This window comes from Pteropus alecto, unplaced genomic scaffold, assembly GCF_000325575.1.
Source record: "Pteropus alecto unplaced genomic scaffold, ASM32557v1 scaffold194, whole genome shotgun sequence".
Taxonomy (NCBI): Eukaryota; Metazoa; Chordata; class Mammalia; order Chiroptera; family Pteropodidae; genus Pteropus; species Pteropus alecto.
The window spans coordinates 623,224-640,868 of NW_006436281.1; the positions used below are offsets into that span (position 1 = coordinate 623,224).

The following is a 17,645-nucleotide window of genomic DNA, read 5'->3' on the forward strand; positions in this document are numbered from 1 at the left end:
TATTATTATCTTTTTAATGCCCATAGATTCTGTAGTCATGTCCCTTCTTTCATTTCTAATAGTAATTTGTATCCTCTATCTCTGTTTTTTTTAGTTAGCATGGAAGAAGCTTATCAATTTTATTCATCTTTTCAAAGAACCACCTTTTGGTGTCATTGTTTTTCTGTTGATTTCCTATTTTCAATTTCATTGATTTCTGCTCCAATTCTTATTCTTGTCTTCTCCTTACTTTGGATTTAATTTGCTCTTCTTTTTCTAGTTTCCTAAGATAGAAGCTTAGATGATTAATTTTAGATCTTTCTTCTTTTCTACTACATGCATTGAATGCTACAAATTTTCCTCTAAGCACTGCTTTCGTTGCATCGCCCAAATTTTGATAAGTTGTATTTTCATTTTCATTTTGTTCAAAATATTTGTAAATTTCTCTTGAGATTTCTTCTTTGACCCATGTGTTATTTACAAGTGTGCTGTTTAATCTCCATGTATTTTGGGATTTTCCAGTTATTTAATTTATTCATTTCTAGTTTAATTCCACAGTGGTCTGAGAACAGACTTTTATGGTTTTCATTCTTTTAAATTTGTTAAAGTGTGTTTTTTGGCCCTGGATGTGGTCTCTCTTGGTGAACATTTCATGTGAGCTTGAGAAGAAGCATTCTATCTTGTAAATAATGGACACTGACAATGACTCCAAGTTCAACTCCATGCTACCAAGCTATCGTTTTAACTTAGTCCACAGGGAAAATATACCATGTTATGAAAACAAGAACAGGGTTATGTAAATGGGGCCAAAGAAGTGAAATGCAGAAAACGACTGCTTTTTGTCTTATATCATAAAATTGGCCAGAGATCAGATGTCAGAACCCCTATTAATGACAAAAGTCATCTAAATATTGTAATAAAAAAGTGATTAAGCATATATATAATTTTTAAAGCAGATTTGTCATATATCATTAGCAGCATGCCATTTTTATCCATATGTTCTTTACGTCTTCGGTTAGTTAATGCAAATGTAGTAAATTTTCTACGAAAAAGGAAATTTTGGCAAGAAATTGTAATGCCTGGTCAACATCTGATTGGCACACGTAAGACATCGCAAAATATCCAATGAAAGGTTGTGTTAAAATTTAAGTTTTAGTTAAGGTTACGTTAACATATAAAGTTACAACTGAAGCAACAATTAAGACAGTGATGTTTGTTTTGATATTCTAATTAAGCCATAAAGGAACTGAAATTGTTGAAGGAAACAGAAACAGATGAGAACAGCTCTCCGAGACCTGCTGATAGATAGTAAAGGAAAGGTTTTTTTGTTCAGCGCTAGATAATTTTACCCTAAAAGAAGCAGAATTAGAGAAGAGGAATGCTTAGGGACAGTCTCTTAGGAAAACATCTATTCAGCTATTCCTCTTTTTCACTGTGGGAAATGACATTCAACTCGGGACAGAGAAGATCAGAGTAGAAGAAACAATATCTGTGAGAGATTGTTTAAAGATAATGCTGGAGAAATCTCACTCTCCCGGTAGACTCACAGCATAAAAAAAAAAAAAGGATTAGTGCTAAAGCTAGAGAAGCTTCAATATTGAAAGAGCTTAATATATGTTCTGGAAATACTTTGGTCTTAATTGGAAGGAAAGTTCATCTTCTGGGTTTCCTAAAGGTGCCCAAATGGTGCTACCACTCTCAGAGTCCCTCAGGACACTGGAAGAGTCATCAGACTCAGATGAACTGTGCCATTTCGTGGGAGGAGGGGTGTGTATGTGTTTGTGTTTGTGTGTGTGTGTGTGTATGTATGTGGTGTGCATGCTCATACACGCATACACACGTGCACACACTTCTGCCCAAGCTGCTCCTGATGAGTGTGCGGTTGAGAGATATAAAAATCTCACAACATGCCTCCTGTCAAGACCTTGCCATCTGCCTTGCACTTTGTCATTCTGTCCCCAGACTTTCTAAGAGCCAGGAGCTAGACATACAAACTGGGAGGGATCGAGATCTGTTTAGCTACAAGGATTTGCTAACGAGAACATGGTAGTGCATCCCTATTGAGAAGCAGCAGCCCTCTCTGTGGGTTTGGTGTACCACATCGCCAGAAATTGTACTGTGTGCTGACATGGAGGTCGCTGCTTTCTAGTCTCTTCCCGTGGAGGAAATAAAAATTGCCAAATACTTTCCTAAAATGTTTAGTAAATTCAGATCTAGCTGGAACCAGAAATTACTAAAAGGACACAGAAGAACGAGCAAGATAAGTTACAGGAGCACTTTTGTTACTTGTGAGATGGAGATTACTCAGTGAGGATCTCCTGCTTAATGAAGTGGGTGGTTTGTGTACAATTAGAGATGGCTTTGGAAAAGAAAATCAAATGATTTGCTGTGGGGGGAAAAAGAAAAGCCCAGGAGCCCTTGGTTTCTAGGCCAATGATGTTTTCGATGGTGTGGAGATGTCCACCTGACCTTCTGGACCAGAAACTGCTCTCCAATCCAGATGGGAGCCTGTGATTGCATCAGCAGTGACCAGAAGTGTTAAAGAATCATGCTGGCAAAGGATCATTTTTCAGAGCCTTTGGGGACCATGATGCCTTATCTCAGCAACAGCCGCAGGTGGCTCTAATGGGATGCTGACTCTCCACCTCTGACAGAATTAACTAGGCAATTCCACGAAAATAGATTTTCTTTGCTTACGTGGACGGACAGGTAGATATGGATGACAAATCATCTGTTTTATTATAAGTAAAATCATTTTTCTTACCACTTTCCAAATACAAAATTTAACAGCTGGTGGGGAAGATTGTATTTTTGAAAATAGATTATGGGATATTGCTAGATATAGACTTTTGGATGTAGGGCCTATAACAGCGTGAGACGATAAACGATGGGGAACTATTAGTGAAGCCTGAAATCAATATAGTGGATCGTGAGATGCAATTTTAAAAAAGGACAGAAAATATCAGAGGTGCGTTGCATGCGAGGATTATCACTGCACAAAATGCTTGCTTCAAATATGCAGACGTGTATGCTTCTCAGGTCTGTACTGGGTTATATTACATGGTGAGGGTCATGGCCCAAAAAGGTGAAAAACCACTGGTCTAAATAGTTAAGGAAAGTATAAAATTCGTGATTAAAACAAGTACAAGGCTCAAATGCAAAGGTCAAATATGGAAACTTAGGAAAATATGAATAGGTAGGTTTGTACCTTGGTTTCATGCATACCTGAAGTTTCAAAATATAAGAAACAAATTATCACTTGAAAAAAAGCTGCTACTCTTTACATGTCATGTTTCTTTGACCTGGAATCTTCCTTGCCTGGCACGGGAAAAGGGAAACTAGTTAACCTAACGTGGAGCTGACTTCTGAAGAGATGGATGGGCTGTAACTAGGAAATCTTGCGAATTAGCAGAGATAGTTTAGAAGTTGTTGTTTATTGACATCTTTTTCTTTCCCAGTGTAAATGGAAATGGACATATTTCTCCTACAGGAGACCTGCCAAAACAGTGGTTGTAAGAATCCTCATTTTTAAAATGTTTCTTTGCCCACGTCAATTAAGTCAGTTCCTACAGGCTGCAGGAAAGCCAATGGGGGGTGATTATGTTCCTTTGGTTACAACTTCAAAGTTAAAGCTCAGAAAGGCATGTTTTTTATCTATGAATTTCTGAATCACCAGGTAATTTGTTCCATAGAAATATCGTTAGTATCCAAGGACATTTTATTGCTGTACTTTCTATATTAGATTAAAAAAAAAAAGGGAAAAAAAAAGCTAACATTCATGAATTGCAAATGGGAAATGGCTGAAACAGGTATATTACAGCCACGTATTAGAATATCAAGCAGCCACGACAAAAAAAGTTACAATATTAGAATGGGATGGATTTCTCCAAAGTATCATGAGAGAGACAAATTAGTATCTTAAAAATAAGAATATACGTTATCAAGTTTTTGCATTACTATAAGGCTACAGTAATTGCTATAAATCTGTCAGTATACAGAAAAAATTCAATAAGGTATTTTAAAATGTGACATTATGTTCCTACTGATGCTATCAGGCAGCGGGACAGGCATGCTCTGTCCTTAGGTCTGTTCTTATATGGCCCAGAAGCTCAGAATAGTTGTTTATTTTAAAAAATGGTTTAAGAAAAAAAACAAAGGAATATATGTGACAGAGACCATATGTGGCTGGCAAAGCCTAAAATATTCACTATCTGGACCCTTAGAGAAAAAGTTTGCTGACTCCTGCTCTAAAGAGTGTATTGCACCATATATTACCCCGAATCGTAACTGAGCTGGCCACGAAATATTATAGAAGTGAAGTAATTTGTTTAGAAATAGTCTACTGACTCTTTCCTACCCAGCAGCATCCCCAGCTATGGTTGTGATAGTGGCTTTTGATGTCAGAGTCTTGGGAATCCAAGAAACATTACCAGAATGTTGAGACTCACATAAATGACCAACTTGAAAATTCCACTTCAAAACTGTAGCTAGGTCGAGAGACTATATAGGTGTTAAGAGGATGGGAAGGTGAGAGGAGAGGACAGAATGAGAAGATAAAGAGCCGGACATATGAATAAGGAAGTTGCCAACAATCCGAAAGTGTCACACTTGCTGCAAGGGAAGAGTCAATCATAATGTTGGCACTGATCACGTTTGATACTCACTCTAGTTGGCAATTCTTAACCTTTCAGGAAAAATGGCTACCTATGTATGAATACTCAAGGACACCTAACAGAATTAGGACAGGCATTCATCAGATGACAAACAACATTCTGCAGTATCCTTTGACGACACCGATTTATTCTATACCTACTAGCTAGCTCAAGGAAGGCTGATGACAGTGAAGACCGTGAATCTATTAACCAATTCATTCATTCAAGGCACAGAGAAATGCAAGTCGAGGACCCTGAAGCAGAAGCATAGTTGGCAGGTCTGATGCGCAGCGATGGGGCAGTGCAGCTGGATCAGAATGAATGAGCGAACAGAAATGATAAGAGGTGAATATGGAAAGCTAGAGGGGTTGAGAGGACAGGCACCTTAAGGGCTAACGGGCCACTTTAAGTACTTTAGATTTTCCTATGCGTGGACTAGGAAGCCACTGGAGAGTTTAAATGGAGAAGGGACATGTTCTGACTCGTTTGAGGAGGGGCTCTGGCTGCTGGGTTACCGCTGGATGGTTCTCACCTGAACACCCATCTCTCTGGGTTTCTGTCTCCACCCTTGAAAGCTTTTCTTCTCTCTCCAGCTGGAATATCAGGTCTGGTTTGAGGGGCTGACTCCCTATAAAAAGGCGACGAGAACAAAACTTTTAAATTCTGAAGAAGTCCAATTTTTTTTCTTTCTTTTGATTCATGCTTTTGGTGTCCTATCTACAAACCCTTGGCCTAACTCAAGTTCATGAAGATCTGCACCTATGTTTCCTAATAGGAGTTTCATACTTTTAGATTTACATTAGGTCTCACCCACTTTGAGTTAATTTTTTCATGAGGTGTGAGGCAGGTATATAGATATGTACAGCTGTCCAGAGGTTTCCACACCACCTGTTGAAAAAACTATACCATCTCCATTGAATCACCTTGGTACCTGTAATACACGTAAAATAGTTTCAGAATTGCCCCTTCCACATACCACTACAACAAACCCATGTAATAACATGTTCGGGATCACAATTCATTCTCCCATCCCCCGCCCGCTGTACCTAAAACTAAGGGCATGTAGTTAAATACTGTGTTCCTTCTTAACTACATGAGTTCTTTCTTTTCTCTCTTCAGTGTGGTTATGGTAGTAATTTCAAATATGACCAAGTTCATTTGTTCCATTTTTCTTTTAGTTTTAGATTATCATCCCTTTGTATTCTGATTTAATTTTTATAATATGTTGAAGTAATATATTTTCAAAAGTCCAAACTAGACAAAAAGGTATACTTGGACAGGTGTGACTCTCTCCTACATTCCTTCCATACTGTTACCTCCATTCGCTGTAAGAAATTAACTTTGTGATTTTCTGATTCTTGTGTTTCTTCTTATACGAATAAGCAGAAATACATATTTATTTGTTTATTTGTTTGTTTTTAGGCGAGGCAAACCTTGGTTGACCTCACAGATTGCAAGGACCTTGTCAGCTTACAATCCTTTATTTTTTTATTTTTTACACCTATAGCACCTGGTCTTCCCAGGTGGTCTCCCATCCAAGTACTAATCAGGCCCGACCATGCTTAGCTTCCGAGACCAGACGGGATCGGGCTTGCTCAGGGTGGCATGGCCGTAGACAGAAATACATACATTTATGTATTTCCCCTTCTTTTTTATAGAGATTGTAGTATGTTATTAATGCTCTTTTGCACTTTGCTATCTTTAGGGAAAATTCCTAGGAGTGAATTGCTGGAAAAGGATAAACATATAATTTTGCTGGATATTGTCAAAGTCCCCTCATGAACATATATCCTGAAGGATATATCATTTTGCATTCCTACTTTCAATGTATGAAAATGCTTTACTCCCCACAGCTTTGCCCAAAAAGGCATCGTATTAAGTTTAAAAATTTTTGCCAATCTCATGGGTGAAAAATGGTATTTTGGTATAATTTTAATTAACATTTCTCTTATTTTGAATGAAATTGAACTTGTATTCATAGGTATATACACGTTTTTGTGTATACCTATGAATACATGTGTGTGCATATGTATGTGCGCGCGCGCACACACACACACACACACACACACACACATCCCTACCTCCTAGCTCTATCTCTTGAGACCAAGAAACAAAATATCACACTGGCAACATCAAGACCTTGGTGTTAACTACCATTCTCTAATAAAGAAATGGAAGATTCCAGAACTAGTACAAACTAAAAGATGAGCGTAAAGTAAGGAAGTGTTAAAAAAATGTTAGGGCCTATTATGAGGGCATAGGAGTCAGCTAAAGGGGCCAGATCTGGGACAATTTTAGCACCCAAATAATTACAGCAATAAATCATAAGCCATTTAAAAAAAGAATTCATAAGTCCCTACAAACAAAAAATAAATAAATGATTGAGAAGTGTGTTTGGCGGGGGGTGGTCCAGCTCACTGTAGAATGCCAAATGCCGACTGCTAAACGCGAAAGAAGTTCTAAGTCAGAAAATCGTCATTGATAAGTATCGTGGCAAAGACTGGACAAGGCAAGAAGCATCATTGGATGCTAAATATTTATGCGGTGTTAAAAAGCATTGCCCTGTGATTGCAAAAGGAAAGAAAGAAAGCACTGATTTTAGAGTGGGGAAACTGGCCATCTTGAGTGGGTGATCTAAGCGAACATCACCAGGCAGGGACAGCTGGCGTCCCTCGAGACGTGATACCCTCCAAAGCGCAAAGCGAAACCAACGTAGACTTCCAGCCGGAAAGGACCATCTGATCCTAATTATGAGGAAATGTTAAGAATGTTCTATTAAAAATGGGGGGGAAGGAACGACTGTATCCTTCGAAAATGGCACTGTCGTAACAGATAAAGAAATGCCGTGGAAATGTTCCTGATTCAAGGGGGCTGGAGACGTGACGGCGAGACTGGACTCCAGACCAGGTCTGGCTCTGGAGGGCGACAAACGTGCTGTGAGGAATGTAATTGTCTCTACGATAAAATCAGAGCACGTGACAGGCCGCGTCCCAGTATTTTATCTACACTGGGGATACATCAAAGAATGTACTTCTTCCTACAAGATAACTGGTGAATTCGTCTTGCCCAAAGAGGGGTCTGGTCTTTGCCTTTGGCTCCTGGAAGGTGATCTCTAAGCCCCAGGAATGTCCTGCCTGATGAGAGTGTCTTTTTTTTAACCTGGGGGCCTTAGGTGACACCAGATAATTTAACACTGTGGTTTACAACAGGGTCTTGGGGCTATGTGCTACCAGCTTGATTTCTAGAGGGGCTGGAAACTACAGTTGGCCACACAGGTATCCAACTACATCTCCACTGACTGTCCGAGCCCCAGTGAAAGCTCTAGACACCCAGGCTCGGGCTGTAGTGCTCCGTGTGCACTGTCACATGTCACTGCTGGGGAGAGTCGGCGCCGTCCACGACTCTAAGGAAGAAGACAACCGGAAGTTTGTGCTGGAAACGCCTGGACTCTGCCTCAAGTGCCTCTTCTGCTGATTGATTTTAACCTGTTTTCTTAAACTGATAAACAAGTGCCTCTTCTGATAAAACAAGTGACTGATTTTAACCTGTTTCCTTAAACTGTGCCTCTTCTGCTGACTGATTTTAACCTGTTTCCTTAAACTGATAAACAAGTGCCTCTTCTGCTGACTGATTTTAACCTGTTTCCTTAAATTGATAAACTGTAAGCATGAGGATAACAGCTTTCAGTGAGTTCTGAGAGCCTTTCTAGCTAATATCAAGCCCGAGGGAGTCCTGTGGACCCCCGAACTGGTGTCAGAGAGGGTGCAGTCTTGGGGACCCCAGAGTTCTGCATGTACGTGGAGATAATTAGAGATAAAGGGTCATGGTGCGGGTAATGTAAATTACCTGCAAACGGTTCAGACAAAATATTATGAGTATATGTATGTTTTCATAGACATCCCTAAACTATATGGAGGGAGAAAACACGAGCTTTATAAATGATAAAGCAAAGGTGTAAACGTTACCACATGGGAAGCCAGGGGAAAGCTTATGGGCGTTCCTCCTCCTATATTTTTACTTTTGTAAATGATCTGTAAGTTTGAAGTTACGTACGGATATGTTGTTAAAGCAAAAAACAAAATGCTTCTAAAAAATCAAGTTAAGAAACAGTTACTGGTACGCCCGAGAAACAAAAAGGCTAGAGCAACTCGCTCAACTGATTTCACGCCAAACGGATGGGGCAGGGCCACAATACGCCCACTTAGAGTTCAAAGGACAGATCTTTGCCTGGACGATAACATCAGAAACATCTCGTTTGTGCTGCACAGGGATGATTAAGACTCTCAGGTGCCCAGGCTCGGAGAACGATTTCAGGAGCCCCAGAGCTTCAAACAGCTGAGCACACAGACAGCCCGGGAGGCTGACACTGGGTGACAGAGGCCGCCCATCCTCACCCACTGAGACCAGGTTCCTGAAGTTCTCCAGCGTCACGTCTCGGTACAGCTTCCTCTGGGCGGCGTCCAGCAGCCCCAGCTCCTCCTCCGTGAAGACCACAGCCACGTCCTTGAATGTCACTGTCTCCTACAACGCCAAGCACACACAGGCCACGTTTATGGAAGGGGGAAAGCACAGCGAAAGTGCGAAGGATGGAAAACCGTTCTGAGGAGCCCGAGTTAAATTGAAGTAACTGCCCCCTGTTTGCCTTCCACACTGCTAATCCCATCCACCAAAAGGGCTCCCAAAAGAAATCCTTGCACTTTAAATTGCTACCTTTTCTTAGCACACCTACAGGTAAGTCCCCGGAACGCTGCTGCATCATGGGCTGCTAATATTTTTCAACGAATAATAGCATTTGCTTCACAAAAGGTTTAGTTCTGATAGTGTGTGACAGTCTGTTTTCCCTTTTACACACAAACGCGCACACCACTTATGTACTTTGCTGAACTCACCGGCTGTCAGCCACCCACCCTTAGTGTTCAAGTATACGGAGCTTCCTCTGTGGTCCGCCCAGAGCGTGCAGCACTTACGGTCGTGGGGGTGGGCACAGCTCTGGAGCCTGACTGCCTGTGTCCCCACTGGAATGCTCTACCCCATGCTGGCTATGTGACCTTGGACAAGTTCCTCATCCGCTCCTGATCTGCATGCTGACAACTGTACCTTAGGGGACTGGTAATAAAATGAGTGACTTTAGGTAAAGCGCTTAGGAACAGCACTTGGCACAGAAATACCCAATAAATGTTAGCTATTATTGTGATGATTATTATCACATCTGTCATCCCATTTCTGGGCTGCATAGTCATTCAAGGAATTGGTGACCTAGAATATAATAAACTGACCCAAATAATGCAAACTGAGTTTTACACTTGATCTTAGCCAAAAGGCCGAGAAGCGATGCACACTGAGTTTTAGATCATCTATTATAAACGATGTTGCAAAAAAAAAAAAAAAAATCCTTTCACAGAGACCTTAGTCCCTGAATCTCTGTTGATTATCTCCTTAAAATGAATTTTAAAAAGTAGAAATGGTGATGTTAAAGAATAATAACCTTTAAAGTTTTGAAATCATAATGGCAGGTGTTTCCTCCAAAAATATTTTTCCAGCTTATTCTTCTTCCAAGAAAGCATGAATCCCTAAACCTCTATATCCTGGCCAACACTGAACATGAATACTTAAAAGAAAATTTTTTTTTTATAATATCAGAAGTAATTTAGAAAGTAAAAACCAGTTATTTTGACATTTTTTCAAAGTTCATTAGTAATAAAGATGATTCACTTTTTATATATTCACTGGTCATCTCTAGTTCTTGTTTTGTAATAATGTTCATTTTGGGGACATCGAGGCCTTTTCTTCCATGTACCATGTAAATATGTTTCATTCTATTTTGATAGCTGTCTTGTAACTTTCTGCTGTAGGGCAATTTTTTTATATAAAGATCTGTTCAACACTGCATTTGTTTTGGCTGGAGCTCCAAACATCACAACCGTAGGCCTCGGTCTCTGAACGAGAACTCTGGTTTGGCTAGAGTTTTCCTGCTTCTCTTCCACCCAGAATATGCCTGATATTCTTGACCCAGAAGACAGAGGCTTTGGAGTTGGCCAGACACTTGTCTTCTGTAGGAAGTAGGGAAATTATATAAAGATCTGTTCAACACTGCATTTGTTTTGGCTGGAGCTCCAAACATCACAACCGTAGGCCTCGGTCTCTGAACGAGAACTCTGGTTTGGCTAGAGTTTTCCTGCTTCTCTTCCACCCAGAATATGCCTGATATTCTTGACCCAGAAGACAGAGGCTTTGGAGTTGGCCAGACACTTGTCTTCTGTAGGAACCTGAGCAGAACTTGAATTTACGTGAACCTTTTGTTTTGGCTGGAGCTCCAAACATCACAACCGTAGGCCTCGGTCTCTGAACGAGAACTCTGGTTTGGCTAGAGTTTTCCTGCTTCTCTTCCACCCAGAATATGCCTGATATTCTTGACCCAGAAGACAGAGGCTTTGGAGTTGGCCAGACACTTGTCTTCTGTAGGAACCTGAGCAGAACTTGAATTTACGTGAACCTCTTACCTTCATATTAATAGTGCACGTGACTCTAAGTCCCCCATAGAGCAGTGAATAAAGTGACAGATGGAAAGTGCCTGCACATCCCATAGTATGATTAAAAAATTTTAAACTAAATACTCTGATAAAATAAATTAATATAAGAATGGTGACACACACAAGGCACACGAAGATACACAGACACACACATAGAAAGCCTCAGGTCCTGGAAAGAAAGAATCCAGCTCTTTTTGTAATGAAAACATCTAACACTATTTTTTTCTGAGTTCAGCTTCAGTATGACCCTGTTAGACAAAACCATCTTTTAGGTAGTCTTTTTTATAAAGTACCTGAGGTACCACTTAGGAAAAAAAAAAAAAAAAAGTTTAGTTTTGAGTCCCTGGGACATAAGGGCAAATTACATTAGAATTCTCTCAGAATTGCTTTTTCAGGAAAGACTGTGTGTAGGAAAACGGATACTGCAGTGTATAACAGTAAGAATCCTTGAGAACTCAAAAGTTTGTGCATGAGAAATAGTTAAAAAGTGGGGCTACCACAGTTCATTGAAATAATATTAGATGACAAAACTTAAGTGCTATAATTTGAAGTGAAAACAAAAACCAATTCAAAATGGTATCCGTTATTGCAAGTACGGTTATGAATGCACATAAAAAATGACGGTGGGGAAAAAAAAACAGGTGATTTGTAAGCAGGGTAATAACGTGTGGTTTTTTTCATCCTTTAAATTTCTATTCTCTTTTACGCTATTATTTGTGAAATAAAATGATTAAAAAAGTAAAAGCAGGAAATTTAAAAAAATGAAACAAAAAGCATGTCACATAAATGGTATTAAATGCCTGCTGTCATTCTTTATACTTGCCAAGGAAAAGAAAAAAACGTGTCCACTTACTGAGAAATGAAATAACATTTTACGTGACGGAAATAAAAATCCAACTCACCTGCAACTTGGTCATTTTCTCCTTTTTTCCTAGGGAAAGGCGGAGACCTGAGAAGGTAGAACAAGGCAATAAGCAGCCATGAGAAGGGGAAATATATCTTTGCGTAAAATGGAAGGAGGGGTCCCTTCCCGCCGACAGACGCTGCCACCTGCGTCCTAGCAGGCAGAGGGTGGGCTGGACTCCAGCTACCGCTAGGCTGTGCTGGAAGGATGCCCAGCGCATGGGGCAGCCTGCACAGCTCTGCCCAGCAGTCCTCACACACCTCGGGGCTCCCAAGGTACTCATTCTGATCCTGGGAGAGGTGGGAGTGGAGAGGCAGCAGAACGCACTGCTTAAAAAGCGGACTCTGGTGACAATTTGTTTCAAAAGCTGACACTGCTGTATATTTGCTGTGCATCTGCTATATACTGCGCCGCTTTCTCTGTCTAACCACGGTTAAGTTAATCAACTCCTCTAATGCTTCGTGTCTGTGATCCACGACATTAGGATAATAACCAAGATTTTAGACTATTAGGATGAGTAGCAGTATCAGTGGAAAACTGCTGTGACCACACCAACACTTTCTATTATCTTGCAGCTGCAGAGAAGCGGGTACTATTCTACATGATAAAACTGTCTTTGCAAGTGTGTCTTATAAAACATCTGGGTGGCAGAGATTATGGCTACTTATTTAATAATCTGTGGCCCGGGTAATAACATATGTTTAGACACTGAGACCGCCCTTCTGAAAGGTTTAATGGCTGGTGGATATTCTTCCTGAAGCCAGAGGAGGCTCAAACGGCACATCCCTCTTCCCATATGGATGTAGGAAAGATCAGAGAAGCCTGTTCTGCTACTACGTTTCTCATCTGAGTAAAGTGCTGGCTCAGTGCTCCAACCCTGAGAGGATTTGGAGACCAGGAGGTTAATGTCTTGGGTTATTCTTTAAGGTTATCCACTGTTCTCAACATTTACTGTTATTAACCTCATTTGCTGCTCCCAAGCAACTTCAAGGTCATCTGTGGAAGAGAAAGAACTCAAAGAGGGCTAATCCTGGGCTGTGAATAAGGCAGAGCCTTCTAACACTACTGCAGACAGGTTTTGTTTCTCCAGTGGCATGGCCACCCCTCCCCAGTCCCTGGCCACAAGGTCACTGCTGCAGAAGCCACAGAATGTGTGCACAACTTCCAAGAACAGGTATTAACCTGGTTGTATAATTGGCAATAAACGAGTTGAGTTTACTCCGACATTTATGGATCACCTTCTAAAAGGGATGTAGTTCCCAGATCACTATTTGCTCAGAGCCTCGTGTGGGAGACCAATTAGGAAATCAGCAATTACACTACACACTCTTCGACACCGGAGGAGAGTTAAAGCAGGATCCCTTGGGAGAATGGGAAAGGGCCCCCAGATAAGAGAAGGGGCTGGATGGGCTCAATGGAGAAACTGAGGCCCGATCTCGGCCCCGGAGGGTGACAGAGCTGTTAGCCCCTCGGAGCGGACAGGAGTGCTCCAACAGAACGAGGGGCGGAGGGTACCCGGAGCGAATGAGGAAACAGAAAGTTGGTGACAAGTCTAGCACCAAATCCTGTGCTTTCCAGCAGCGGTCCCCAACCTTTGCGGCCCCAGGGACCGGCGCTCCCATGAGAACCTAATGCCTGAGGATCTGAGGTGGAGCTGAGGCGGTGATGCTGGCGCTGGGGAGCGGCTGCAGACACGGATGAAGCTTTGCTCACCTGCTGCTCACCTCCTGCTGTGCGGCCCGGTTCCTAACAGGCCACGGACCGGTACCAATCCGCAGCCCGGCAGTTGGGGACCCCTGCTTTAGAGAAACTGCCTCATTTAATCCTCACAACCACTCGAGAGGTTGGGACAATTTTTATAGCTGAGAATATTGAAGCATCGAGATTTTCAGTGTTTAGGACATGATTATCCATTTAGTGAGCGGAGTGGCCAGAGTTATTCGCCCTCAGTCCGTGTTCTTAATGACTAGGACAGTGGCTTTCAAAATGCCCGCTCACTGGTATCACTGGGGAGTTTTAAAATAATAATGCCGTGACTGAATAAAGAAGATGTGGTACATATATATAGTGGAATCCTATTCAGCCATTAAAAGGTGAAATATTGTGATAACATGGATGGATCCTGAATTTCATGCTAAGTGAAATAAGTCAGATGAAAACAGACAAGAACCATATGATTTCACTCACATGTGGGATATAAAACAGAAAGCAACAAACGCACAAACAAAACAAACTCATAAACAGAAGGGCAGTACCAGAGGAGAGGGGGTTGGGGGAGGATGAAGAAGGTAGAGGGGTCAAACACGTGGTGACGGAAGGAGACCAGGCTTTGGGTGGTGAGCGCGCAGTGGAGTATACGGATGTTGTATTATAAAGTTGTACATCTGAAATTTACATGTTATAAATTTGAAAAGTAATAACCCCAACGCCCAGGCCCACAGTCCGAGATCTGTAAGGCAGGATCTGTGGAGAACGAGTTTTTATGGAAGCCTCCTACTGCCCAGGTGACTAGTGTTCAGAGAAGGTCGCAAACCACAGACTTTAAGACAAATAAGAGCAGTTGGCAAGCTGAGCCCCTGCAATTAACCACCAGGCCAGCCAGGCTCTTGAAGAAATGACTGGAGAACACACAAGCCAGCGGCAGAGTGGGGCCTGAGACGCAGGCCTTCTGAGCCTTAACCCCCCACTGCTCCCCACTGTCTGAGAGGAAAGAGCAGCACTGTGAGTAGTGAGTATCTTCACACACTCGCATGAAGACCGGCTTCCGGTCTAAACCTGCCTGACCAGCTTCGTCAAGCAACAGGGCTCACTAATCATCCAAGGGACTTTAGAATTCAAAATATGAGGCAATTCATATTAAACAGGTGTTTAAAACAGTGGTCATCCTATAGAATGTTCTTGTTTTTTTCATGTCTGATAAAGTCTGATTACGTTCCTTTCTTGGAACGTAATACGTGCATGGCTGCCTGATGCCTTTAGGATAGCATGGTCTCAGCAAGCCACGTGCAGAGGAATCTTCCATGTCTGCCTGCTCATTTTTTTCTCCAAACCCTCTCGCCCCTGTAATCCCCAGGCCCGTAAATCACATGATCTCATTGAAAAGCCTCCAGGCCTTGCATGTGCTGTTCCTGGGCCCTCCTTCCCTTTCCATCTCGAGCGGGGGTTTGGCCAAGTTTTTCTCACAAAGGCAGAGAGTAAGTATGTGGGGCTTTGTGGGCCACATCCCCTCTCTGCAGAATATTCCTCTTTGCTTTTTACAATCCTTCAAATGTGGCCCATTCTTATCTGGGGAGGAAGGGGGGATTTCAAAAACAAGCCATAGGTTAGTCGTTTATCCACCTGCATCCTAGGTCCTCTTAGCTTTTAACACTCCGCTGCAGAGCACCTTTTAATAGGTTTTGCTGCAGACTTATTATCTCCTAAAACCCACTTAGCCAATCTAACGAAAGCAATGTTTTGGCCAAGAACCCAGGCTATAGATCGAGCTGCCAAGCTTCGATCTTGATTCTGCCACTTACTATTTCTGTTGCTCTTTTTTCATTTCTTAAGTTCATAGTTTCTATCCGGTATCATCTGTATTCAGCCTAAAGATCTTCCCTTAACACTCCTTTTTAGCATAGGTATGACATTTTTCCCCTTCATTGCCAAAGGACATTTTTACTAGGTATATGATTTTGAGTTGAAGATTCCTTTCTTTAAGCACTTTAAAATGTTCCAATGTTTTCTGGCCTCCGTGGTTTCCCATGAGAAATCTGCGCATTTTTGAATCACTGTTTTCCAACACTTGGTGTGTCATTTTCTCTAGGTACATCCAAGAATTTTTATCTTAAATTTCCAGAAGTTTAATTATAATGCATCCAGAAGTGATTTTCTTTGAATCTAATGTATTTGGTGTTCACTGAGCTTCCTGAATCTGTAATTGTGTGTGCCCCTCAAATCTGGGGAGTTTCCTGCTAGAACTTCCACATGAATATTCCTCTCCTACCGAGACTCCAATGATGCAAACACTAGACTTTTGATATTGTCCTACAAATCCCTAAGGCTGTGTTCATTTTTTCATTTTTTTTCTGTTTCTCAGATTGCAATATTTATATTCAGCTATCTTCAATTTCAATGATCCTTTCCTTTGTCACTTCCAGTCTGCTACTGAGCTCATCAAATAAATATATTTCAGATATTGCATTTTTCATAAAACATTAATTTTATAAGAATTTCAAGTCCTATATTTTCTCTATAATAGAAATGAGAAATACGATCTCATCTGATCTCAGAAGCTAAGCAGGGTCGGGCCTGGTTAATACTTGGATGGGAGACCACCTAGGAAGACCAGGTGCTGTAGGCATAAAAAATAAGGGATTGTAAGCTAACAAGGTCCTTGTGATCTGAGAGGTCAACCAAGGGTTGCCTCGTCTAAAAAATAAAAAAATTAAAAAAATAGAAATGAGAAATAAATAACAAATAGGTATCTGGACACTCTCGAAGCATTTAGAAATTAAACAGCATACTTCTAGCAACCAATGGACCCAAGTTTCACACACACTCTCACACGCACACAAATTAGAACATATTTTGAATGGAATCACACAAAATGCAACATATCAAAATGTATTACACAGCTAAATGATAATTGCTGCCAAAGTAGATATTACAGAGAAATGTTTCAGTGATACATTTGTTAGAAAAGACGAAGGGTCTTAAACTAATTAGCTAAGGTAAGAACTAGGAAAGGGCAAATAAATTAAACCTAAAGTAAACAGAAAAAAAGGAAATGATAAACATAAGACATAAACCAATAAATCTAAAATAAAACATAAATCAATGTAGTTGAACATACAGATTAAAGACAAAATCAGGGATTGGCAAAACATGGCCATTACAGCCCACTGCTTGTTTTGGAATAGGCTGTGAGCTAACACTGTTTTTTTGTTTGTTTGTTTGTTTTTTACCATTCTTAGTGATGGACTAACACTGATTTTTTTTTTTTTTTAACAGTTGGGAAAAAAAAATTTTAAGACTATTAGTTTATGACACATGAAAATTCTGTGAAATTCAAACTTCAGTCCATGAAGCTTTATCGTAGCATCGCTGTGCTCATTTGTTTATATGCTGCCTTTGGCTGCTTCCCTGCTACAGCTGCAGAGTCGTGTAGCTGCAAAAGAGACTGCATGTGCCACTCACTTCTTTGTACTGCTGCTAAGCACAACACAAATCACAGCGGTCCAGCTGTGCCTCAGCAGCAATTCAAATGCCACATGTACTGCTGCACCAAAACATTTTAATTATTTTTATTACTAGTACATATTTGTCACATCACAAGAAGAGAAAAACAGACTGTAAATGCCACACTTTTAAGGCACACTGGAATTGAAATATTTGTTATTGAATTAGCTGGCAAAGCTTTTTGCTTCGAATGCAGTGGCAACATAGCTATGCCAAACGAATATAATGTATGTGAACAATATCAGACTAACTACTCATCATAAACATCCTCAATTCACAGTAAAACAATGGTCAGAAAAATTAGAAGATTTAAAATGAAATCTCATTGGAGCAGAATTTCTTAACAAAAATAAATGATGA

At 40.9% G+C, this 17,645-nt stretch overlaps 1 protein-coding gene and 1 pseudogene across 2 annotated transcripts in view; both read right to left on the reverse strand.

The window, feature by feature from the left end:
* ZNF112 (zinc finger protein 112) overlaps positions 1–17,645 on the reverse strand; it is a 30,073-nt gene that overhangs the window by 5,059 nt on the left and 7,369 nt on the right. Inside the window, exons 2-4 of one of the 2 annotated variants that reach the window (XM_006911783.3) lie at positions 12,064–12,110; positions 9,026–9,152; positions 5,164–5,259 (exon numbers count right to left, since the gene is read on the reverse strand). In XM_006911783.3, the coding sequence (XP_006911845.2) occupies positions 5,164–5,259; positions 9,026–9,152; positions 12,064–12,078 (238 nt within the window). In that variant the 5' untranslated portion in view covers positions 12,079–12,110. The remainder of the gene's footprint in view (positions 1–5,163; positions 5,260–9,025; positions 9,153–12,063; positions 12,111–17,645) is intronic. The other variant, XM_025046775.1, reaches the window with a different exon arrangement.
* On the reverse strand, positions 6,130–6,248 carry LOC112479690 (annotated as a pseudogene).